The sequence below is a fragment of the Gossypium hirsutum genome, chromosome D10, assembly GCF_007990345.1.
Source record: "Gossypium hirsutum isolate 1008001.06 chromosome D10, Gossypium_hirsutum_v2.1, whole genome shotgun sequence".
NCBI lineage: Eukaryota > Viridiplantae > Streptophyta > Magnoliopsida > Malvales > Malvaceae > Gossypium > Gossypium hirsutum.
Genome location: NC_053446.1, coordinates 67,250,892 through 67,264,117, shown reverse-complemented (window position 1 = coordinate 67,264,117; position 13,226 = coordinate 67,250,892). Strand labels below are relative to the sequence as shown.

Genomic DNA, 13,226 nt, shown 5'->3' with positions numbered 1-13,226 from the left:
ATTTAATCCTTTAAAAATTATAAAGATATAGCCTATTAAAATGATGAAATTGTATTTTTACTATCGTAAAAATTACAATTTAATTTCGATTCTCTAAAAAAATTTATTGACTTTGCCCCTACCTTGTGCAACACTTTTTGATGATCTAGGACCAGAACCTACATATCTCGAATCTAATATTGTAATATCTAATCCAATTTTGCATCTCCATGATCATCTTAACACTATTACTTTAGATCTTAAAAGACTTGTTAAGGTAAGAAAGATTAAAAGTAAAAAATAATAATCAAATTATAGTAAATTAAAGTAGATAGATTAAATTTTAAATTTTTAGGAGGGAGTAAAACTACAATTATACCCAAAACAAACAACCAAATGAAATTCATAATGTTCGCAAACGACGTCGGTTCAAGTCCCGATTTCTTCAGTATTTAAAAACGTAGTCGTTTAGTTTCACCTTTCATCAACCTTCTTCTCAGCACCATTATAGCACAAAAAAAGCTCGAAGCTTCACACTCTTCACAAAGGAGCCTAAAAAAAAATGAGGTTCAACTTCGATATAGCTGAATCCACCGAGGACGATTCTCGAAGGTCCTTAACACCTAAAGAAGATTTCCAATGGGTCCCGCTTCAAACCCACCCGGTTTTCACCACCACCGCCGACGGAGGAGGAACAGCCGCCACTGCTTCTGCGTCAGCTGGAGGTGTTAGAAATCTTCTAGCTTGGGACGGAGCCTCAAGACTATATTATTGGGATTCCAATCAGCAATGCCTCCATCGAATCTCCATTCGCTTGGGCGAGCCTGACCCTACTTCCGTCGTCGCCGCCTCCCCCTCTAAAGTAAATTTCCGAATCTTAGATAAGATAACTTGCTTGCTAATTCCACCACTGAAGTATTGCTTGAAATCTTTGAATTTGTATGTTTGAGTGGGAAGACAATGAATTTGAAGAGATTATTAGGTTTTATGAATTTTGAATGGTTATCTCTGTTTGGTTGTTGTAAAAAGGAATGGTGAAAGAACGAAACCATAGTTGATCAGCAAATGAAGAAATAACTATAATGTAACATGTGCAATAGATTTTAGTGTTTATATGAAAGTAAAATCATGCATTTATGTATGCAATCAAAATTTTGTTTCCCTTGTATGAAAATTTTTTGGCCTTTTGCTCCTGAAATCTGACAAGTTTGAGCAGAGCGTAGAAGTTTAAGGACCTTGGCATGCTTTTAAAAGGTTAGGATGAGTGTCAACTAGGCCATTGTTGTAGTGGCAAAGGGCTTGTTGCCTTTACGCAATGAGTATGGTTATCAAATGTTGCCTGTATGTTTGAACAGTTATGTTAATTATAGTTGAATGTATATATGGTTTAAGTGTTTAAATGCAAAAGAAGTAATTGTGATAATATATAGGTGTTGCGAGCGGACAAGGAGCTGAATTTTGTGGTTAATAAAATCTCTATCAACAGGAATGGCTCAGCTTTACTCCTAGCTGGTTTAGATGATCTATGTGTCATGTATCTTTATGGACGTTCTTCTACAAAAGAAAATGCCATTGTTTGCAGGTAATTGTGTGAAATAACATGCTTTATGTATTATGCATGCCAGATTTTGTTTCTTTTGTAGTGCTGTTAATTGAGGAACAAGTTGATTGTAGCTAGATGTTTTTGGAGTTGATATGTTTGAACACTAATTATTGCAATAATATATGGTTTATTAACCACTAGACATTAATAAACATAACATGTCTAGATTGTTGTTTGTAGAATCTCTGCCCACATTAAGGTTTGTACTCTGCTTGTGGTGTCTGTCTTTCTCTGTTTTCCTTGGATGCTTCCACCTAAAAGTTGACAGTTTGTTCTGCAGGACTGTTTCAATTGGTTCACAAGTTTATTCTAGTGACAACAGTGCAATACGCATTCTTCAAGTGTCATGGCATCCCTATAGTGACACTCATGTTGGAATTCTCTCTTCTGATTCAGTTTTCAGGTATAGAATAATCATACTTCTATGTTACAGTTTGCTTTAATTGATAATAGTATGAGGGATGCTTATAATATATTACTTGCTTCGAGATTATTACCTGGTTTGGGAGGAGAGGTGAAAAATTGCAATAAAACTCATAAAGAAATAAAGGGTAGATTTATTTTAAAAAATTTGAGGCTTATTTAAATATGAATGCTGCCATCAATGTCTTTCTAGCTCCATAAGATTTCAATTCCATTTGAAATTGTCTCTCTCTCCCTTGTGGGGTGTGTATGAGTTTCCACATATAGCATGTGAGTTTGTTTTATAGTTTGTCACACCTATCACATTCTTTCATTTCGTATATTCTTCTGCGTCTTGCGATGCACTTTTGTTGGTAATCTGGTTAAAAAATGTATAAATGGTATTTGTGTTTGATTGAAGCATGTGTTAACTTCTTGTTTTCATTTCTTGCAGACTCTTTGATTTATCCTCTGGTGTGGTGCAACCAGAACAGGAGTATTATCTGCAGCCTGTAGAACCTGGTAGATCAAGGAATGCTGCATCTATCTGTCCTGTTGACTTTTCTTTTGGGGGAGACCACCTGTGGGATAGGTTTAGTGTAAGTTCATTTCTAGTATGTGAAATATTTTTCTTGCTGCTGCATGTAATGGTATAATTGGCAGTGACTTGATGCAATTGACAGAAATCTTATTACATGTTTTGTCCTATGCAATCAATGACGTTTTTTGCATCTCCCTCGAGTTCAGTAGCTAAACTTTCTTCAGACTTAATGGATGGCAATTGATATTTCCTTTCTCATTGATGAATTTGTCTATAATTTGCTCTGCTGGTGCATGCTAAACCTTTCAAATCTTATTTCACGGTTTAAATGTGGCTATCTAATTTGTTGCCTCGATGGTCTTGCTTCTCTATACTTAATGAATTTGCTAATGTTCTTTCTTCTGTCGATTTTTAATAATGACTTCTTTCTCTTGTAGTATTATGATACATCTTTTTCCTATTGCTAAGTTGTTACATTTTGGAATTAATTACTATTCACATATTGTGGCAATTATTGAATATAACTTTTTTTTGTCATTTAGGTCTTTGTATTATTCAGCGATGGATCTGTTTACATCCTCTGTCCAGTCGTTCCATTCGGAAGGTATTCAAGATTTTAAATTTCTTTGGTTTATTTTACTTGTTTTTCTGATTCTTGTATTTAAACCATCTTCATAACTGCTGTTTCATTTATAAATTCACTTGAACCATGTTTCTGATGTTACTGTTAACACTTGCTATATTTTGTTATCTTTATTTTTTGATTTGCTGGATTATCTATTTCTAAACAGTGTTTATAAATGGGAGTCAATATTGGAGATTTATAGCGATGCTCATACTTTTGGACTGAAGTCAGCCAAATCGGCAGCTGTTAATAATTCTAATATGGCAATCTCTTGGTTAGAAGCAACTTTTCCTGAGGTAGCACAAGAAGCAACAGACAGGGAAAATCTCTCTACCATAAAAGCTCATTCACATGCTTTATTTGATGCGTCACTTGCTCTGCAGGTATGTGAAATAATGGTATTGTAGCCTATCTTAAGGATATGAATTTAATTTTTATTGGAGATACCTATTTTAATGTACAATTTATGCTTTTTCTAGGAATGAACAATTTAGAATCGATCTGTGTATCATAGCAATTTATGCTTTTCCAGGGACCGTTGCGTAAAGTATGTCATGGTGGGGAGGATGAAGATTTAGCAGTTAGGGGTGCTGAATGTGAAGGCCGTGCAGTCAGTTTTCTCTATAATTTAGTCAGCAAAGACTCAATTCTGGTGACTGCCTGGAGTGGTGGGCAATTGCAAATAGATGCCCTAGCCGATGAAATCCAGCCAGTTTGGATTACTGGTAGTGCACCTCGTCTTCGTGTTGATTCCTTTGATCACATTCGTGGGATTGCTATGATCTGTGAATCAATCCCTGCCGAGCATTCTATTGTGAAGCTTGATCAACCACTTGATAATACTGTTTGGTTGGGGCATCCACCTCCATTGTTGAGACTGGCAATTGTGGATTTAGCTTTGCCAAGGAAAACAGAAGGCAGTTCTCTTATCACGATGTTTGCAGATCCACTTATGCCCGAAAGAATATATTCTCTTCACGAGGGAGGGGTAGACTCAATAGTGTTGCATTTTCTCCCTTTTACATCTCAGATTAACGGGAAGGATGAGAATATCAAAACTCCCTCTGTGCATCCCGTTCTGAGTACATGCCAGGGAGAAACATCTTCATCTTCACCTTCTCCTCTTTCTGGCTTTGCCTCACTATCAGATTCATTCGGATATTCGTGGGTTGTGGTAGTCACTTCAACTCAAGAATGTGTTGTGCTAGAGATGAAAACTTGGAATTTGTTGCTTCCCATTCAAATTGACAAAGAGAAGCCGATTGACATGGAACAACAGAAGGAGAAAGATACTCCGGATATCATAAGCAAAGAACTCCTTAGTGGTCCAAAGTCCGTGCTGGCTCCTCAGGCCTCACCTAATCTGCGTTCTATTTCTGCAGATTCTATCGAAGGTCGATCTGCTCTTCACCAGTACTTCAAACTTTTCCATGAAAATTATGTCGAGTATGCGCATAAGGTGAGAATGCATCATTCCATTTACATCTATTTACTGACATTGCTTTTCTCCCCCACCGTTTTTGTGATAAAAGTACCATGAAGGCCCTTGTACTAGGAGGTGGATTTTACCCCTTCTACTCAAAAAATGGGCAAATTAGTCCCTATATGTTAGATCAAAGAGCAAATCGGTCATTTTGTTAAAAATTTCATTCAATTTTGCTTTTAAAACTAGTCATTGTATGTCAGCATGAGGTATACGTGGCTCACCATGTGAAACTATCTGGTTATTCCATCAGCTATGTCAATTTTTAAAAGCAAAAATGGATGAAATTTTTAACAGAAAGACTAATTTGCAATTTGATCTAACGTATAGGGACTAATTTGCCCATTTTTTGAGTAACTGGGACAAAATGCAATCTAACTCCTAGTGTAGGGACCTCCATGGTACTTTTACCCCGTTTTCGTCTATGTAATTTCTCTCCTCGCAAGATAAAATTTAATGTTTGTTTTATTTTTCTCAACTTCTCTAGGTGTACTTTGAGCTGAAACATCATGGACCTCAGCTAAAGAGAATTATAGACGACCAACATGCTCGTTTGGACGAGGCACAACAGAAGATATCGAGAGTTGAAGCAAAACAGCCTATGCTGGATGAAAGGATTGATCGTGCGGTCCAGAGACACAACTCTTTGGAACAGCGTTTGCAACGTCTGAGAAGACTCCCTGGGGCACACAAGAAACCATTGTCTAGAGCTGAGCGAGAGTTTAAGTCCGAACTCGGTAATCTATTTCATACACATCACAATGATTTTTACTTTATCCATAGCATGTCTAATAACCACCTCACATCATTCAACGATTTGTTCGGTCGTTACTCAGATCAATTTACTGGAGTTGAACTGGATGCTTTAAGATCCTCCATTGATACATTAGGCGCAAGGCTTAAAAGGTATACAAAATCTTCAAAAGACAACCTAACGACCCAAAGGAGGAAAATACCTGGTAGGAACCATGTCCAGGATGCTCAAATCTCTCAACTGAAATTGTCACTCGAAAAACTCTCGCTGCTCAATAGCGAGAGTACGAAAAAGGTCGAACTTGTTGAATCGGCGATAAAGACCGTGGAAAGCAGCAGAAACAAAACAATCCTCTCGTGATCGAGTTGCGGTGAAAGAATTGAAAGCTCTTTCACAGTTTGATTTTTTAGGTCTCAATGGAGCATTTAAGAAGCTATTTAACGACATGGTTGTGTATGTTAGGGGAAGTTTCTGGTTCTTTTGCCTTTGAAGAAAAGCTAAAGTGGGGGAAATCACCATTTTTAGGTCTTAATTTGATTAGCCACTAAAATTCATGGCTTTTATTTAGCATTTCAGTGGAATACAGGAAGTTTATGATTGTAAGTCTGGAGAAATTTAAAAAAGTTGGGAACATTTTTAGTATTCAAACATAGATTTAGAGTTCAAAATTTTGATTTTATTATTCTAAATTAAAATGTTAGACCGAATAGGTCCGCTAGATTGAGAATTAGTTGGTATATCGGTTGAACAAAGTAATTGAATTGGCTTTTGATCGAACTGTTCAGGACCAGTAAAAAAATTGAAAATCATTTCAATTGATTTATAAAAAAAAAAATCAAAAACCAAATCAATTGAATTGGTTTTATTAATAATTGTTGATAGATAATTAAACTAGTTAGATCGGGAATTGATGGTCTAATAATTTCAACTTTTGGGTCGGTTTTTCAAGCGTTGATAAATTCAATTTGATTAAGACTGATTTAAAATTTTTGACTTAAATCAGTTCACTTGACTCAAAATTGAAATATTTTCAAATAACTTGAAATTGATTCAACTTAAAATGATAAAAATTTAAAATAGTCCGAATTTGTAATAATTAATTATTCCAAAATTTACTCTTATCCAAAACCAATTCCTCTTAGAATGCTTAAAAAATATGACTATGTATATAAGTCTTATAAAATAAAATAAAATAAATTTATATTTAAATAAAACTAGAATTCAACCCCAAATCCAAATGAAAAATTGAATACTCTCATCTCTTGCTTTGATTCTTCAACTTTTGCATAAAAACTTATATATATTGTTCTTTTCATTTTAATGGAAATGGATGGATTCTACCATTAGGCATTGTTACAACTTGAATATGGATAAAATATATATATATAATGCCCAACACATAATAAGAATCAAATTAATTTACATTCACTAACTCTATTTTTCCTTTTTTTTCCCCCTAATTTTAATTATTGCATCTCACACCATCCAAAATTCTATTACACCTCTCCTTCTCTAACATTTATGTTTTTAACAGTACATTTGGCTAAGAAAACGATCCGTTTCGACGCCGCACATTGATCGGATACCGTTTTTGCGTTCGCGTCGTTGGAAAGAAGACGAGCTTATCTTCTTCGGCCGGTTCCCAACTATTCCAAGAAAAAGAAAAGGGTTACTTAAAACATAAAAAGATGAAAATTGTGGAGCAAAATGGTACATGTATGGATGGTACCTAAACCGGGTCACTAGGTGGTGTAAGAATACCGAGAGTTCTACTCTAGCAAGCTCGTATCCTGGGCACAATCGAGGCCCTCCTCCAAATGGTGTGAAAACGTGTCTGGGGCAGCTTATTCCGGAGTTACTCTGTTAAAATCGTTGGTCACTGGTTAGTAACACTTTTTCTCAAACATGTTAGGTTATATGTTCGAGGGAGATGGGGAAAATGAGGAAAACCTACCTGCCATCTCCACGGATTGAACGTGCGAGCATCTTTGAACTGATTGTGGTCGAGATGTACGGCTCGGAATGATGCGAAAACCCTCCAACCTTTCGGAATTGTGTAACCTGGTTGAACCGAGTTTATCAGTAAGTACAAAGCTAGCCTGAAATTTTGTAGTAACACGACTATCAATAGACCATGATCAAAGCGTGTTTTCTAACCTTTTATGTTGATATCCGTCATTGCTCGTCGGAAAACTCCGCTGATTATGTTTGCAACTCGTAACGTCTCGTTAACAACCTGAAAACACAATGAGTTTGAAAATTAGGGTCAAGGCCAGGGTTTGGTTTCGAACTACATGGCAATGTTTCGAACTTACACATTGAGTGAATGGCATTGACTTATAATCACTCCATTGTAAAGCCTCGGATTCGGATTTTTTCGCCCTAATCCCTTCGTGTTCTTCCTGAAAATGAAAATTTACAATCAAGAAGATTGATAAAAATCTATCATCTTTTGGCAAACAAAATCTATACGAGTCAATATGAATCATACTGTTATTTGTCTTATAGATTAATAAATAAATGAAGGGAAAACAAGCTTTAATGTTTATCTAATTATGGTTTTAGTCCCTCTACTATGCTAAAATTTAAAATTTAATCATATGATTTAAAATAAGAAAACTATGTTACTCGTACCCACACCCACATGATTGTTCGAATATGACATATTTAAACATGTCAAATACGAATATCAAACACCACTGTAAATATAATCTTTTACAAAGGGTAAACTATTTTGTCACCCAATTATAAAAAATTACAAAACAATCACTCAACTATTAGTATTTTTTTTATCACACAACTACTCATTTTTTTGTCACCAGCTCGCTAACGTAAAAATGAAAACACCCAAAAATCCAAGATAGTTCGGTGACCAAAAAAGGAAAAATTGAATAGTTGAATAACCATTTTGTAACTTTTTATAATTGAGTGACTAAAAAAGAAATTTACTAATAATTAAATGACTACGATTGCTGTTTACCCTTTATAAAAATAATACTAATAAATGGGTCTTGAATATGACTCATGGACCTATGTGGGCCTCAAAAGTAATCATGGGCCATGTGGTGTTCACATGAGCCCAAATCCCCTAAAATGGTCCCAGACAAACACTGATTTCTAAAAGGAAAATCGAACGGCTAGGATTAAAACCATCATCAAAAGCAAAAAAAGTCCTAGGAATCAAAAAAAAAGTTTTTTCCTTTTAACTTATAGGGTTGGTGTAATGACTCTTTTTCTTTTAAAACTTTACCACCGTCCGATGGTCCTTTCATCTTGAAATCAGCACCTCTCATTTCCCAACGTCCCACCTAGGGACCATGGGTCAAATCATACACCCTATTGTACACGATAGCATCCCACTTACCCAAAAATACCCTTTGGAATCTGTAAGCCTGGGGAAGGGGTTGTATGGTCATTTCGGGAAAGACAAAATGGTCAAAGAGTAAGAGTAGTCAGAGTCTCTGACAAAAGGGTCAGAATTTTTCATTTTTTTAAATTATTAAAACTCTTATTAAATTTAAATAAAAAAATTTAAAATCGAACCTCTAAATAAGAGCAAAAAAGAATCAATCGACACATCGATTCAAAATAAAACATAAAATAACCTGATCGATTCAGGACATGAATTTGTCCTGTTAGACAAATTGCAGTTCCTACTTTGACTTTGATGATTTTAATACTTCTTTACTTTTGACCTACACCACTAAAACCAAATCCAATCTTATCATAAAAATTTTCCCTTTTTTACTTTTCCTATAAATGTTGGGACAACATTTTCAATTTCAATTTTAAAGTTAAACCTAAAAATATGTTAATTAAATTTTTTTAAAAATTCCATTTTGATTCACCAAAAGAATATTTCCACAATTAAAAAGAAGGCAACAATATAGATGCACCCATAAAAATAATATTTTTTAATATTATGATGAAAGTGACTAATTTTTTTTTATCAAAGTAAGGGCCTTTGATCACATGATGGGAACAATCAAAAGGTTTATTTTAATAAATAAATAAAATTATTATTTTTATCAAACTCATGTGTGGCAAGTATGTTCCCCTAAGTACATCTTTGGCCATATTATATGATATAATAATATACTTTTAATAAGTAAAGTAAGGCCATGTGATTTAATCATCTCATTATTTCATGTGTGAATGCTTTGTACACACTTTTTATTTACTTTCTTTTAAGGTTATGAAATTTGATTACTTAAGAGAAAGCAATGCCCCAATTTTGAAGATTTATTACTTTCTTTTCTTAAGATCCCCCACTATGAAAATTTTTTTTTGGCTAAATTTAGGACCATAGACAGTGCGTTTACATATAGTTAGTATAAAAACAGCGATAGCGATAAGATCAGATATTATAATGATATTATAGCATGAAGAAAGACTAAACTAAACGCACCGAACTAGAGGGACCAAAGCCAAATTTAACCAAAATTTCAATATTTAAAAAGGAATGAAAACATATACCTTGAGTTGAGCCAAAGCAAGAGGTGTCTCAGTCAAGAACTTGACAGCAAGAGTCATAATAGTTGAAGTTGTTTCGTAACCAGCAACAAGCAATGCTACCAAAAAATCCACTATTTGTTCATCTGAAAATTTATCATCCCCTGCCAACAATGCTGCCAACATATCATTCTTTTTCGCCCCTCTTTCATACTCTTTCCTCCTTTCCCTCACTATTAAACTCAATGCCTCCGCCACCTTGGTCCGAGCCTAAAAAAACCCGAGCCCAAGTTATTAAAACGATATTCCGATATGACGACCTATATAAGGAAAATACTAATTGCTTACTTTGATGGCTCGACGATAAGTGGTTGAAAAAAGTGGAAGCGGAACGGTGAAGAATCCTTCAATAACTAGAAGGTATTCTTTTCTTAAACTTTCACTCCATTCACCAGGGTCATAGCTCATTAGTTGCTTCACTGTTAACTCAAAAGTTATCTATAAAATTAAATAATTAATTAATTAAAAAAATAATCATGAAACATAATTAATTAGGAAGCAATAATGTAAAATTTATCGGTTTTAAGAATCAAAGAATATTGCATGTCCGCTTTAAAAGTTCGAGTCTTATGAATGAAAAGAAAAATACTAAAAAAAACTTTTGTCACATTCTAAATAAGAAATTTATAAATATAAAAATTATAAATTAATATATAATAAAATTACATCTTTTAATTCTCTAAAGATTAAAAAATTTATTTATTTTTTTAAAAATATAAAATTATAAATTAAAACTCGAAAAAATTATAATTAAATTTCGATACTTACTATCAAATATCAAAGTTTTTTTTTAAAAAAAAATAAAAACAATAATGAAAATGATGGTTTAAAGTTTGAGAAGTTTTCAAAACAAAATGATTTGAAGCCGTAAACTTTATATTTTCAACTCTCTCCCACTGAGTCACCACCGCCATTTTTAACTTGTTAAATAATGATTAATAAACCCAACAAGGATGACCAAACCAGCGAGTCAACTCAGTACTATATATGTATAAAGTAAACATGTAATAATGTGTTTTTTTTTGTTACCTTCTTGGCTTCTTCCATGAGGAAGACACGGTCGGTCCATGAATCCAAGTTGAGCCGGATTAACCGGTCTATATCAACCAAAAGATGATCCTTTATAATCGACGAGTTAGCAAAACTCATAGTTAAAGAATGCATCTTTTTATGAAGACTTCCTTTCATTAAAAGCAAAGAGTGTTTCCCAAGCAAATTTGATATCGAACCGGGGTAACTACACTCGAACAATTTCCCTTCGTTTTGTAAAATGAACCGGTTCGTTTCCGGTTCAGCCGAGAAAACAGTCGGTTCACCGAACACGTGAGTTGTGAAGATCGAACCGTATCGTCTCACCCTTTCGTCGATGAACGGTTCAGGGTTCTCGGTCTTGTAAGCGGCGATAAGTTGGAGGGTTTCTCCGACTAAAGGTAAACCCAGATTTCCTGGTGGTAAACGGAGACGACGGTGACGGGAGGAGCGGTGGAGGAGGAAGGAGACGGCGGAGATGATGGCGGTGATGAAAAGATAGTGAAGGAGAAAAGCCATGAAAAAGGTTGTTTATTTGAAAATAAATAAAAAAGAGATATTGAAAGAAGAGAAATGGGGAAAGATGGTTTATAAAGAGAGAGACGGTGTGTGTGTGGTGGTTTTATTGGGAAGGGGAAGGTAGTAAAAGAAGCACACGAGGGGTATCTTCATATCTGTAAGAATCTAAGGGGGAAAGGGATGAAAAAGAAAGAAAATTAAATGTTTTGGGGGATATTTTCAATATCTGACACCTTTTTCCTCTCTTTTATTTTTCTTACGTTATATTTAGTTTTTGACAGTGTTCAACAAAATTATCTTATTTTAATAATAATAATAGAATTTAATCAATTATTTACTAATTTATTGATACTCATAATAGAATTTAACTAATTATTTACAAATTTATTGATGATGTGTTTTATTTATTTGTCATGTTTGAATTCCTTGTTTGAATCTTGGTATGGTAATAATATTAAATATAAGGAAAATGGTGATTTGTTTCTTAAAAAAAATTAATTGTCTCGATTGGCATGGGTATTGTTGTCAATGTAGGAAGATGTGTATTCGAGTGTACTGAAGCACATTATCCTCCTATATATGGGTTGGGACGGGTTATGGGTAATTCTAGGCATTTTGTCAAAAAGAGAATATATAATCGGAACCTATAATGAGATTGTCCAAAAAAAATTGTAGAATGTAATTCTAATCGATGCAGAGTTAGGGATAGGATTCTTTTTAGAAATAAGGAATAAAGAAATTATGGATAAATCCAAGCGATCTTTTCGTAGACGTTTGCTTCCAATCCAATTAGGGGATCAATTTGATTATAGAAACATGAGTTTAATTAGTTGATTTATTAGTGAACGAGGAAAAATATTATCTAGGTGAGCAAATAGATTGACCTTAAAACAACAATGATTAATTACTATTGCTATAAAACAAGCTCATTTTTATCTTGGTTACCCTTTCTTAATAATAAGAAACAGTTTGAAAGAAGTGAGTCGACCACTAGAATTACTGCTCTTAGAACCAGAAATAAATAGGCTTACCCCTTCAATTTATTCAAAATTATCAAACGTAGACCGATGCTTTAGTCAAAAAATCTGATAATCAAAATTGTCGTGTCGTAAGAAAAAATAAATAAAAGAATCGAATCTGATTGGGGAAGAAAAAAAATTATTGAGCTTCTTCGCTCATCTTGTTTTGATGACCTTATTAGAATCATAATTTTTTTATCATATTAAATTCTACTCTACCTTCCCAGAGTTCATTCTTGAGGGAACCCCATCTCATTTAAAGCAATTCGTTGGATTCCTTCTGACCTCTTTATTTTCTAATCTTCTTATTTTTAAGCAAAGAGTATTTTTTTAAATCAACATCGAGCAATTGAGTTTTGAGTTGCATATATTATGTTTAACTATTTTTTTTTTTTGCTAATTCTTTTCGTATAAATGGTTGAATTATTGATTATTATTTCAACAATTTATTATTAATTTGATTTCACTTTATAATATTGTTTCTAATTGTTGTCATTTAAATATTTTACTCACCATTATTAATTGAGTATTAGTTCGATTAGTATGAGTATTGTTGCCAATACAGGAGAACATGAGTTCGAGTAAGTTGAAGCACATTATCCTCTTATTTATTAGTATGTCCTTTGCGTTGGAATTAGGTTGATTAAAAAATTTGAATGCTGGTCATCAAAGTTAAACTACTAATATTGTTATGGTCTGATTTTTATTTATTTGTAAAACAAAATTTTGTATTTTTAAATTTATACATAAATTTGATTCG

At 33.7% G+C, this 13,226-nt stretch overlaps 2 protein-coding genes across 3 annotated transcripts; one reads left to right on the top strand and one right to left on the bottom strand.

The window, feature by feature from the left end:
• The first annotated feature begins 444 nt into the window (after positions 1 to 444).
• Positions 445 to 6,055, top strand: LOC121222637 (nuclear pore complex protein NUP88). 2 transcript variants are annotated; one of them, XM_041103789.1, is made up of 9 exons: positions 445 to 841; positions 1,410 to 1,561; positions 1,863 to 1,985; positions 2,439 to 2,583; positions 3,068 to 3,129; positions 3,317 to 3,533; positions 3,683 to 4,609; positions 5,121 to 5,370; positions 5,470 to 6,055. In XM_041103789.1, the coding sequence occupies exons 1-9, from the start codon at positions 542 to 544 to the stop codon at positions 5,745 to 5,747; spliced, it is 2,454 nt and encodes an 817-aa protein (XP_040959723.1). In that variant the 5' UTR covers positions 445 to 541; the 3' UTR covers positions 5,748 to 6,055. The 2 variants fall into 2 exon arrangements, with proteins under 2 accessions (XP_040959723.1, XP_040959724.1); XM_041103790.1 differs by having other exon boundaries at positions 701 to 841; positions 1,466 to 1,561.
• Positions 6,056 to 6,649: 594 nt separating this feature from the next.
• LOC121222638 (cytochrome P450 90A1) lies at positions 6,650 to 11,663 on the bottom strand. Its single transcript, XM_041103791.1, has 8 exons — positions 10,929 to 11,663; positions 10,188 to 10,337; positions 9,864 to 10,109; positions 7,703 to 7,789; positions 7,545 to 7,623; positions 7,342 to 7,448; positions 7,117 to 7,247; positions 6,650 to 7,033 (listed from the first exon to the last, which is right to left on the bottom strand). The coding sequence occupies exons 1-8, from the start codon at positions 11,445 to 11,447 to the stop codon at positions 6,931 to 6,933; spliced, it is 1,422 nt and encodes a 473-aa protein (XP_040959725.1). The 5' UTR covers positions 11,448 to 11,663; the 3' UTR covers positions 6,650 to 6,930.
• Positions 11,664 to 13,226: the final 1,563 nt, after the last annotated feature.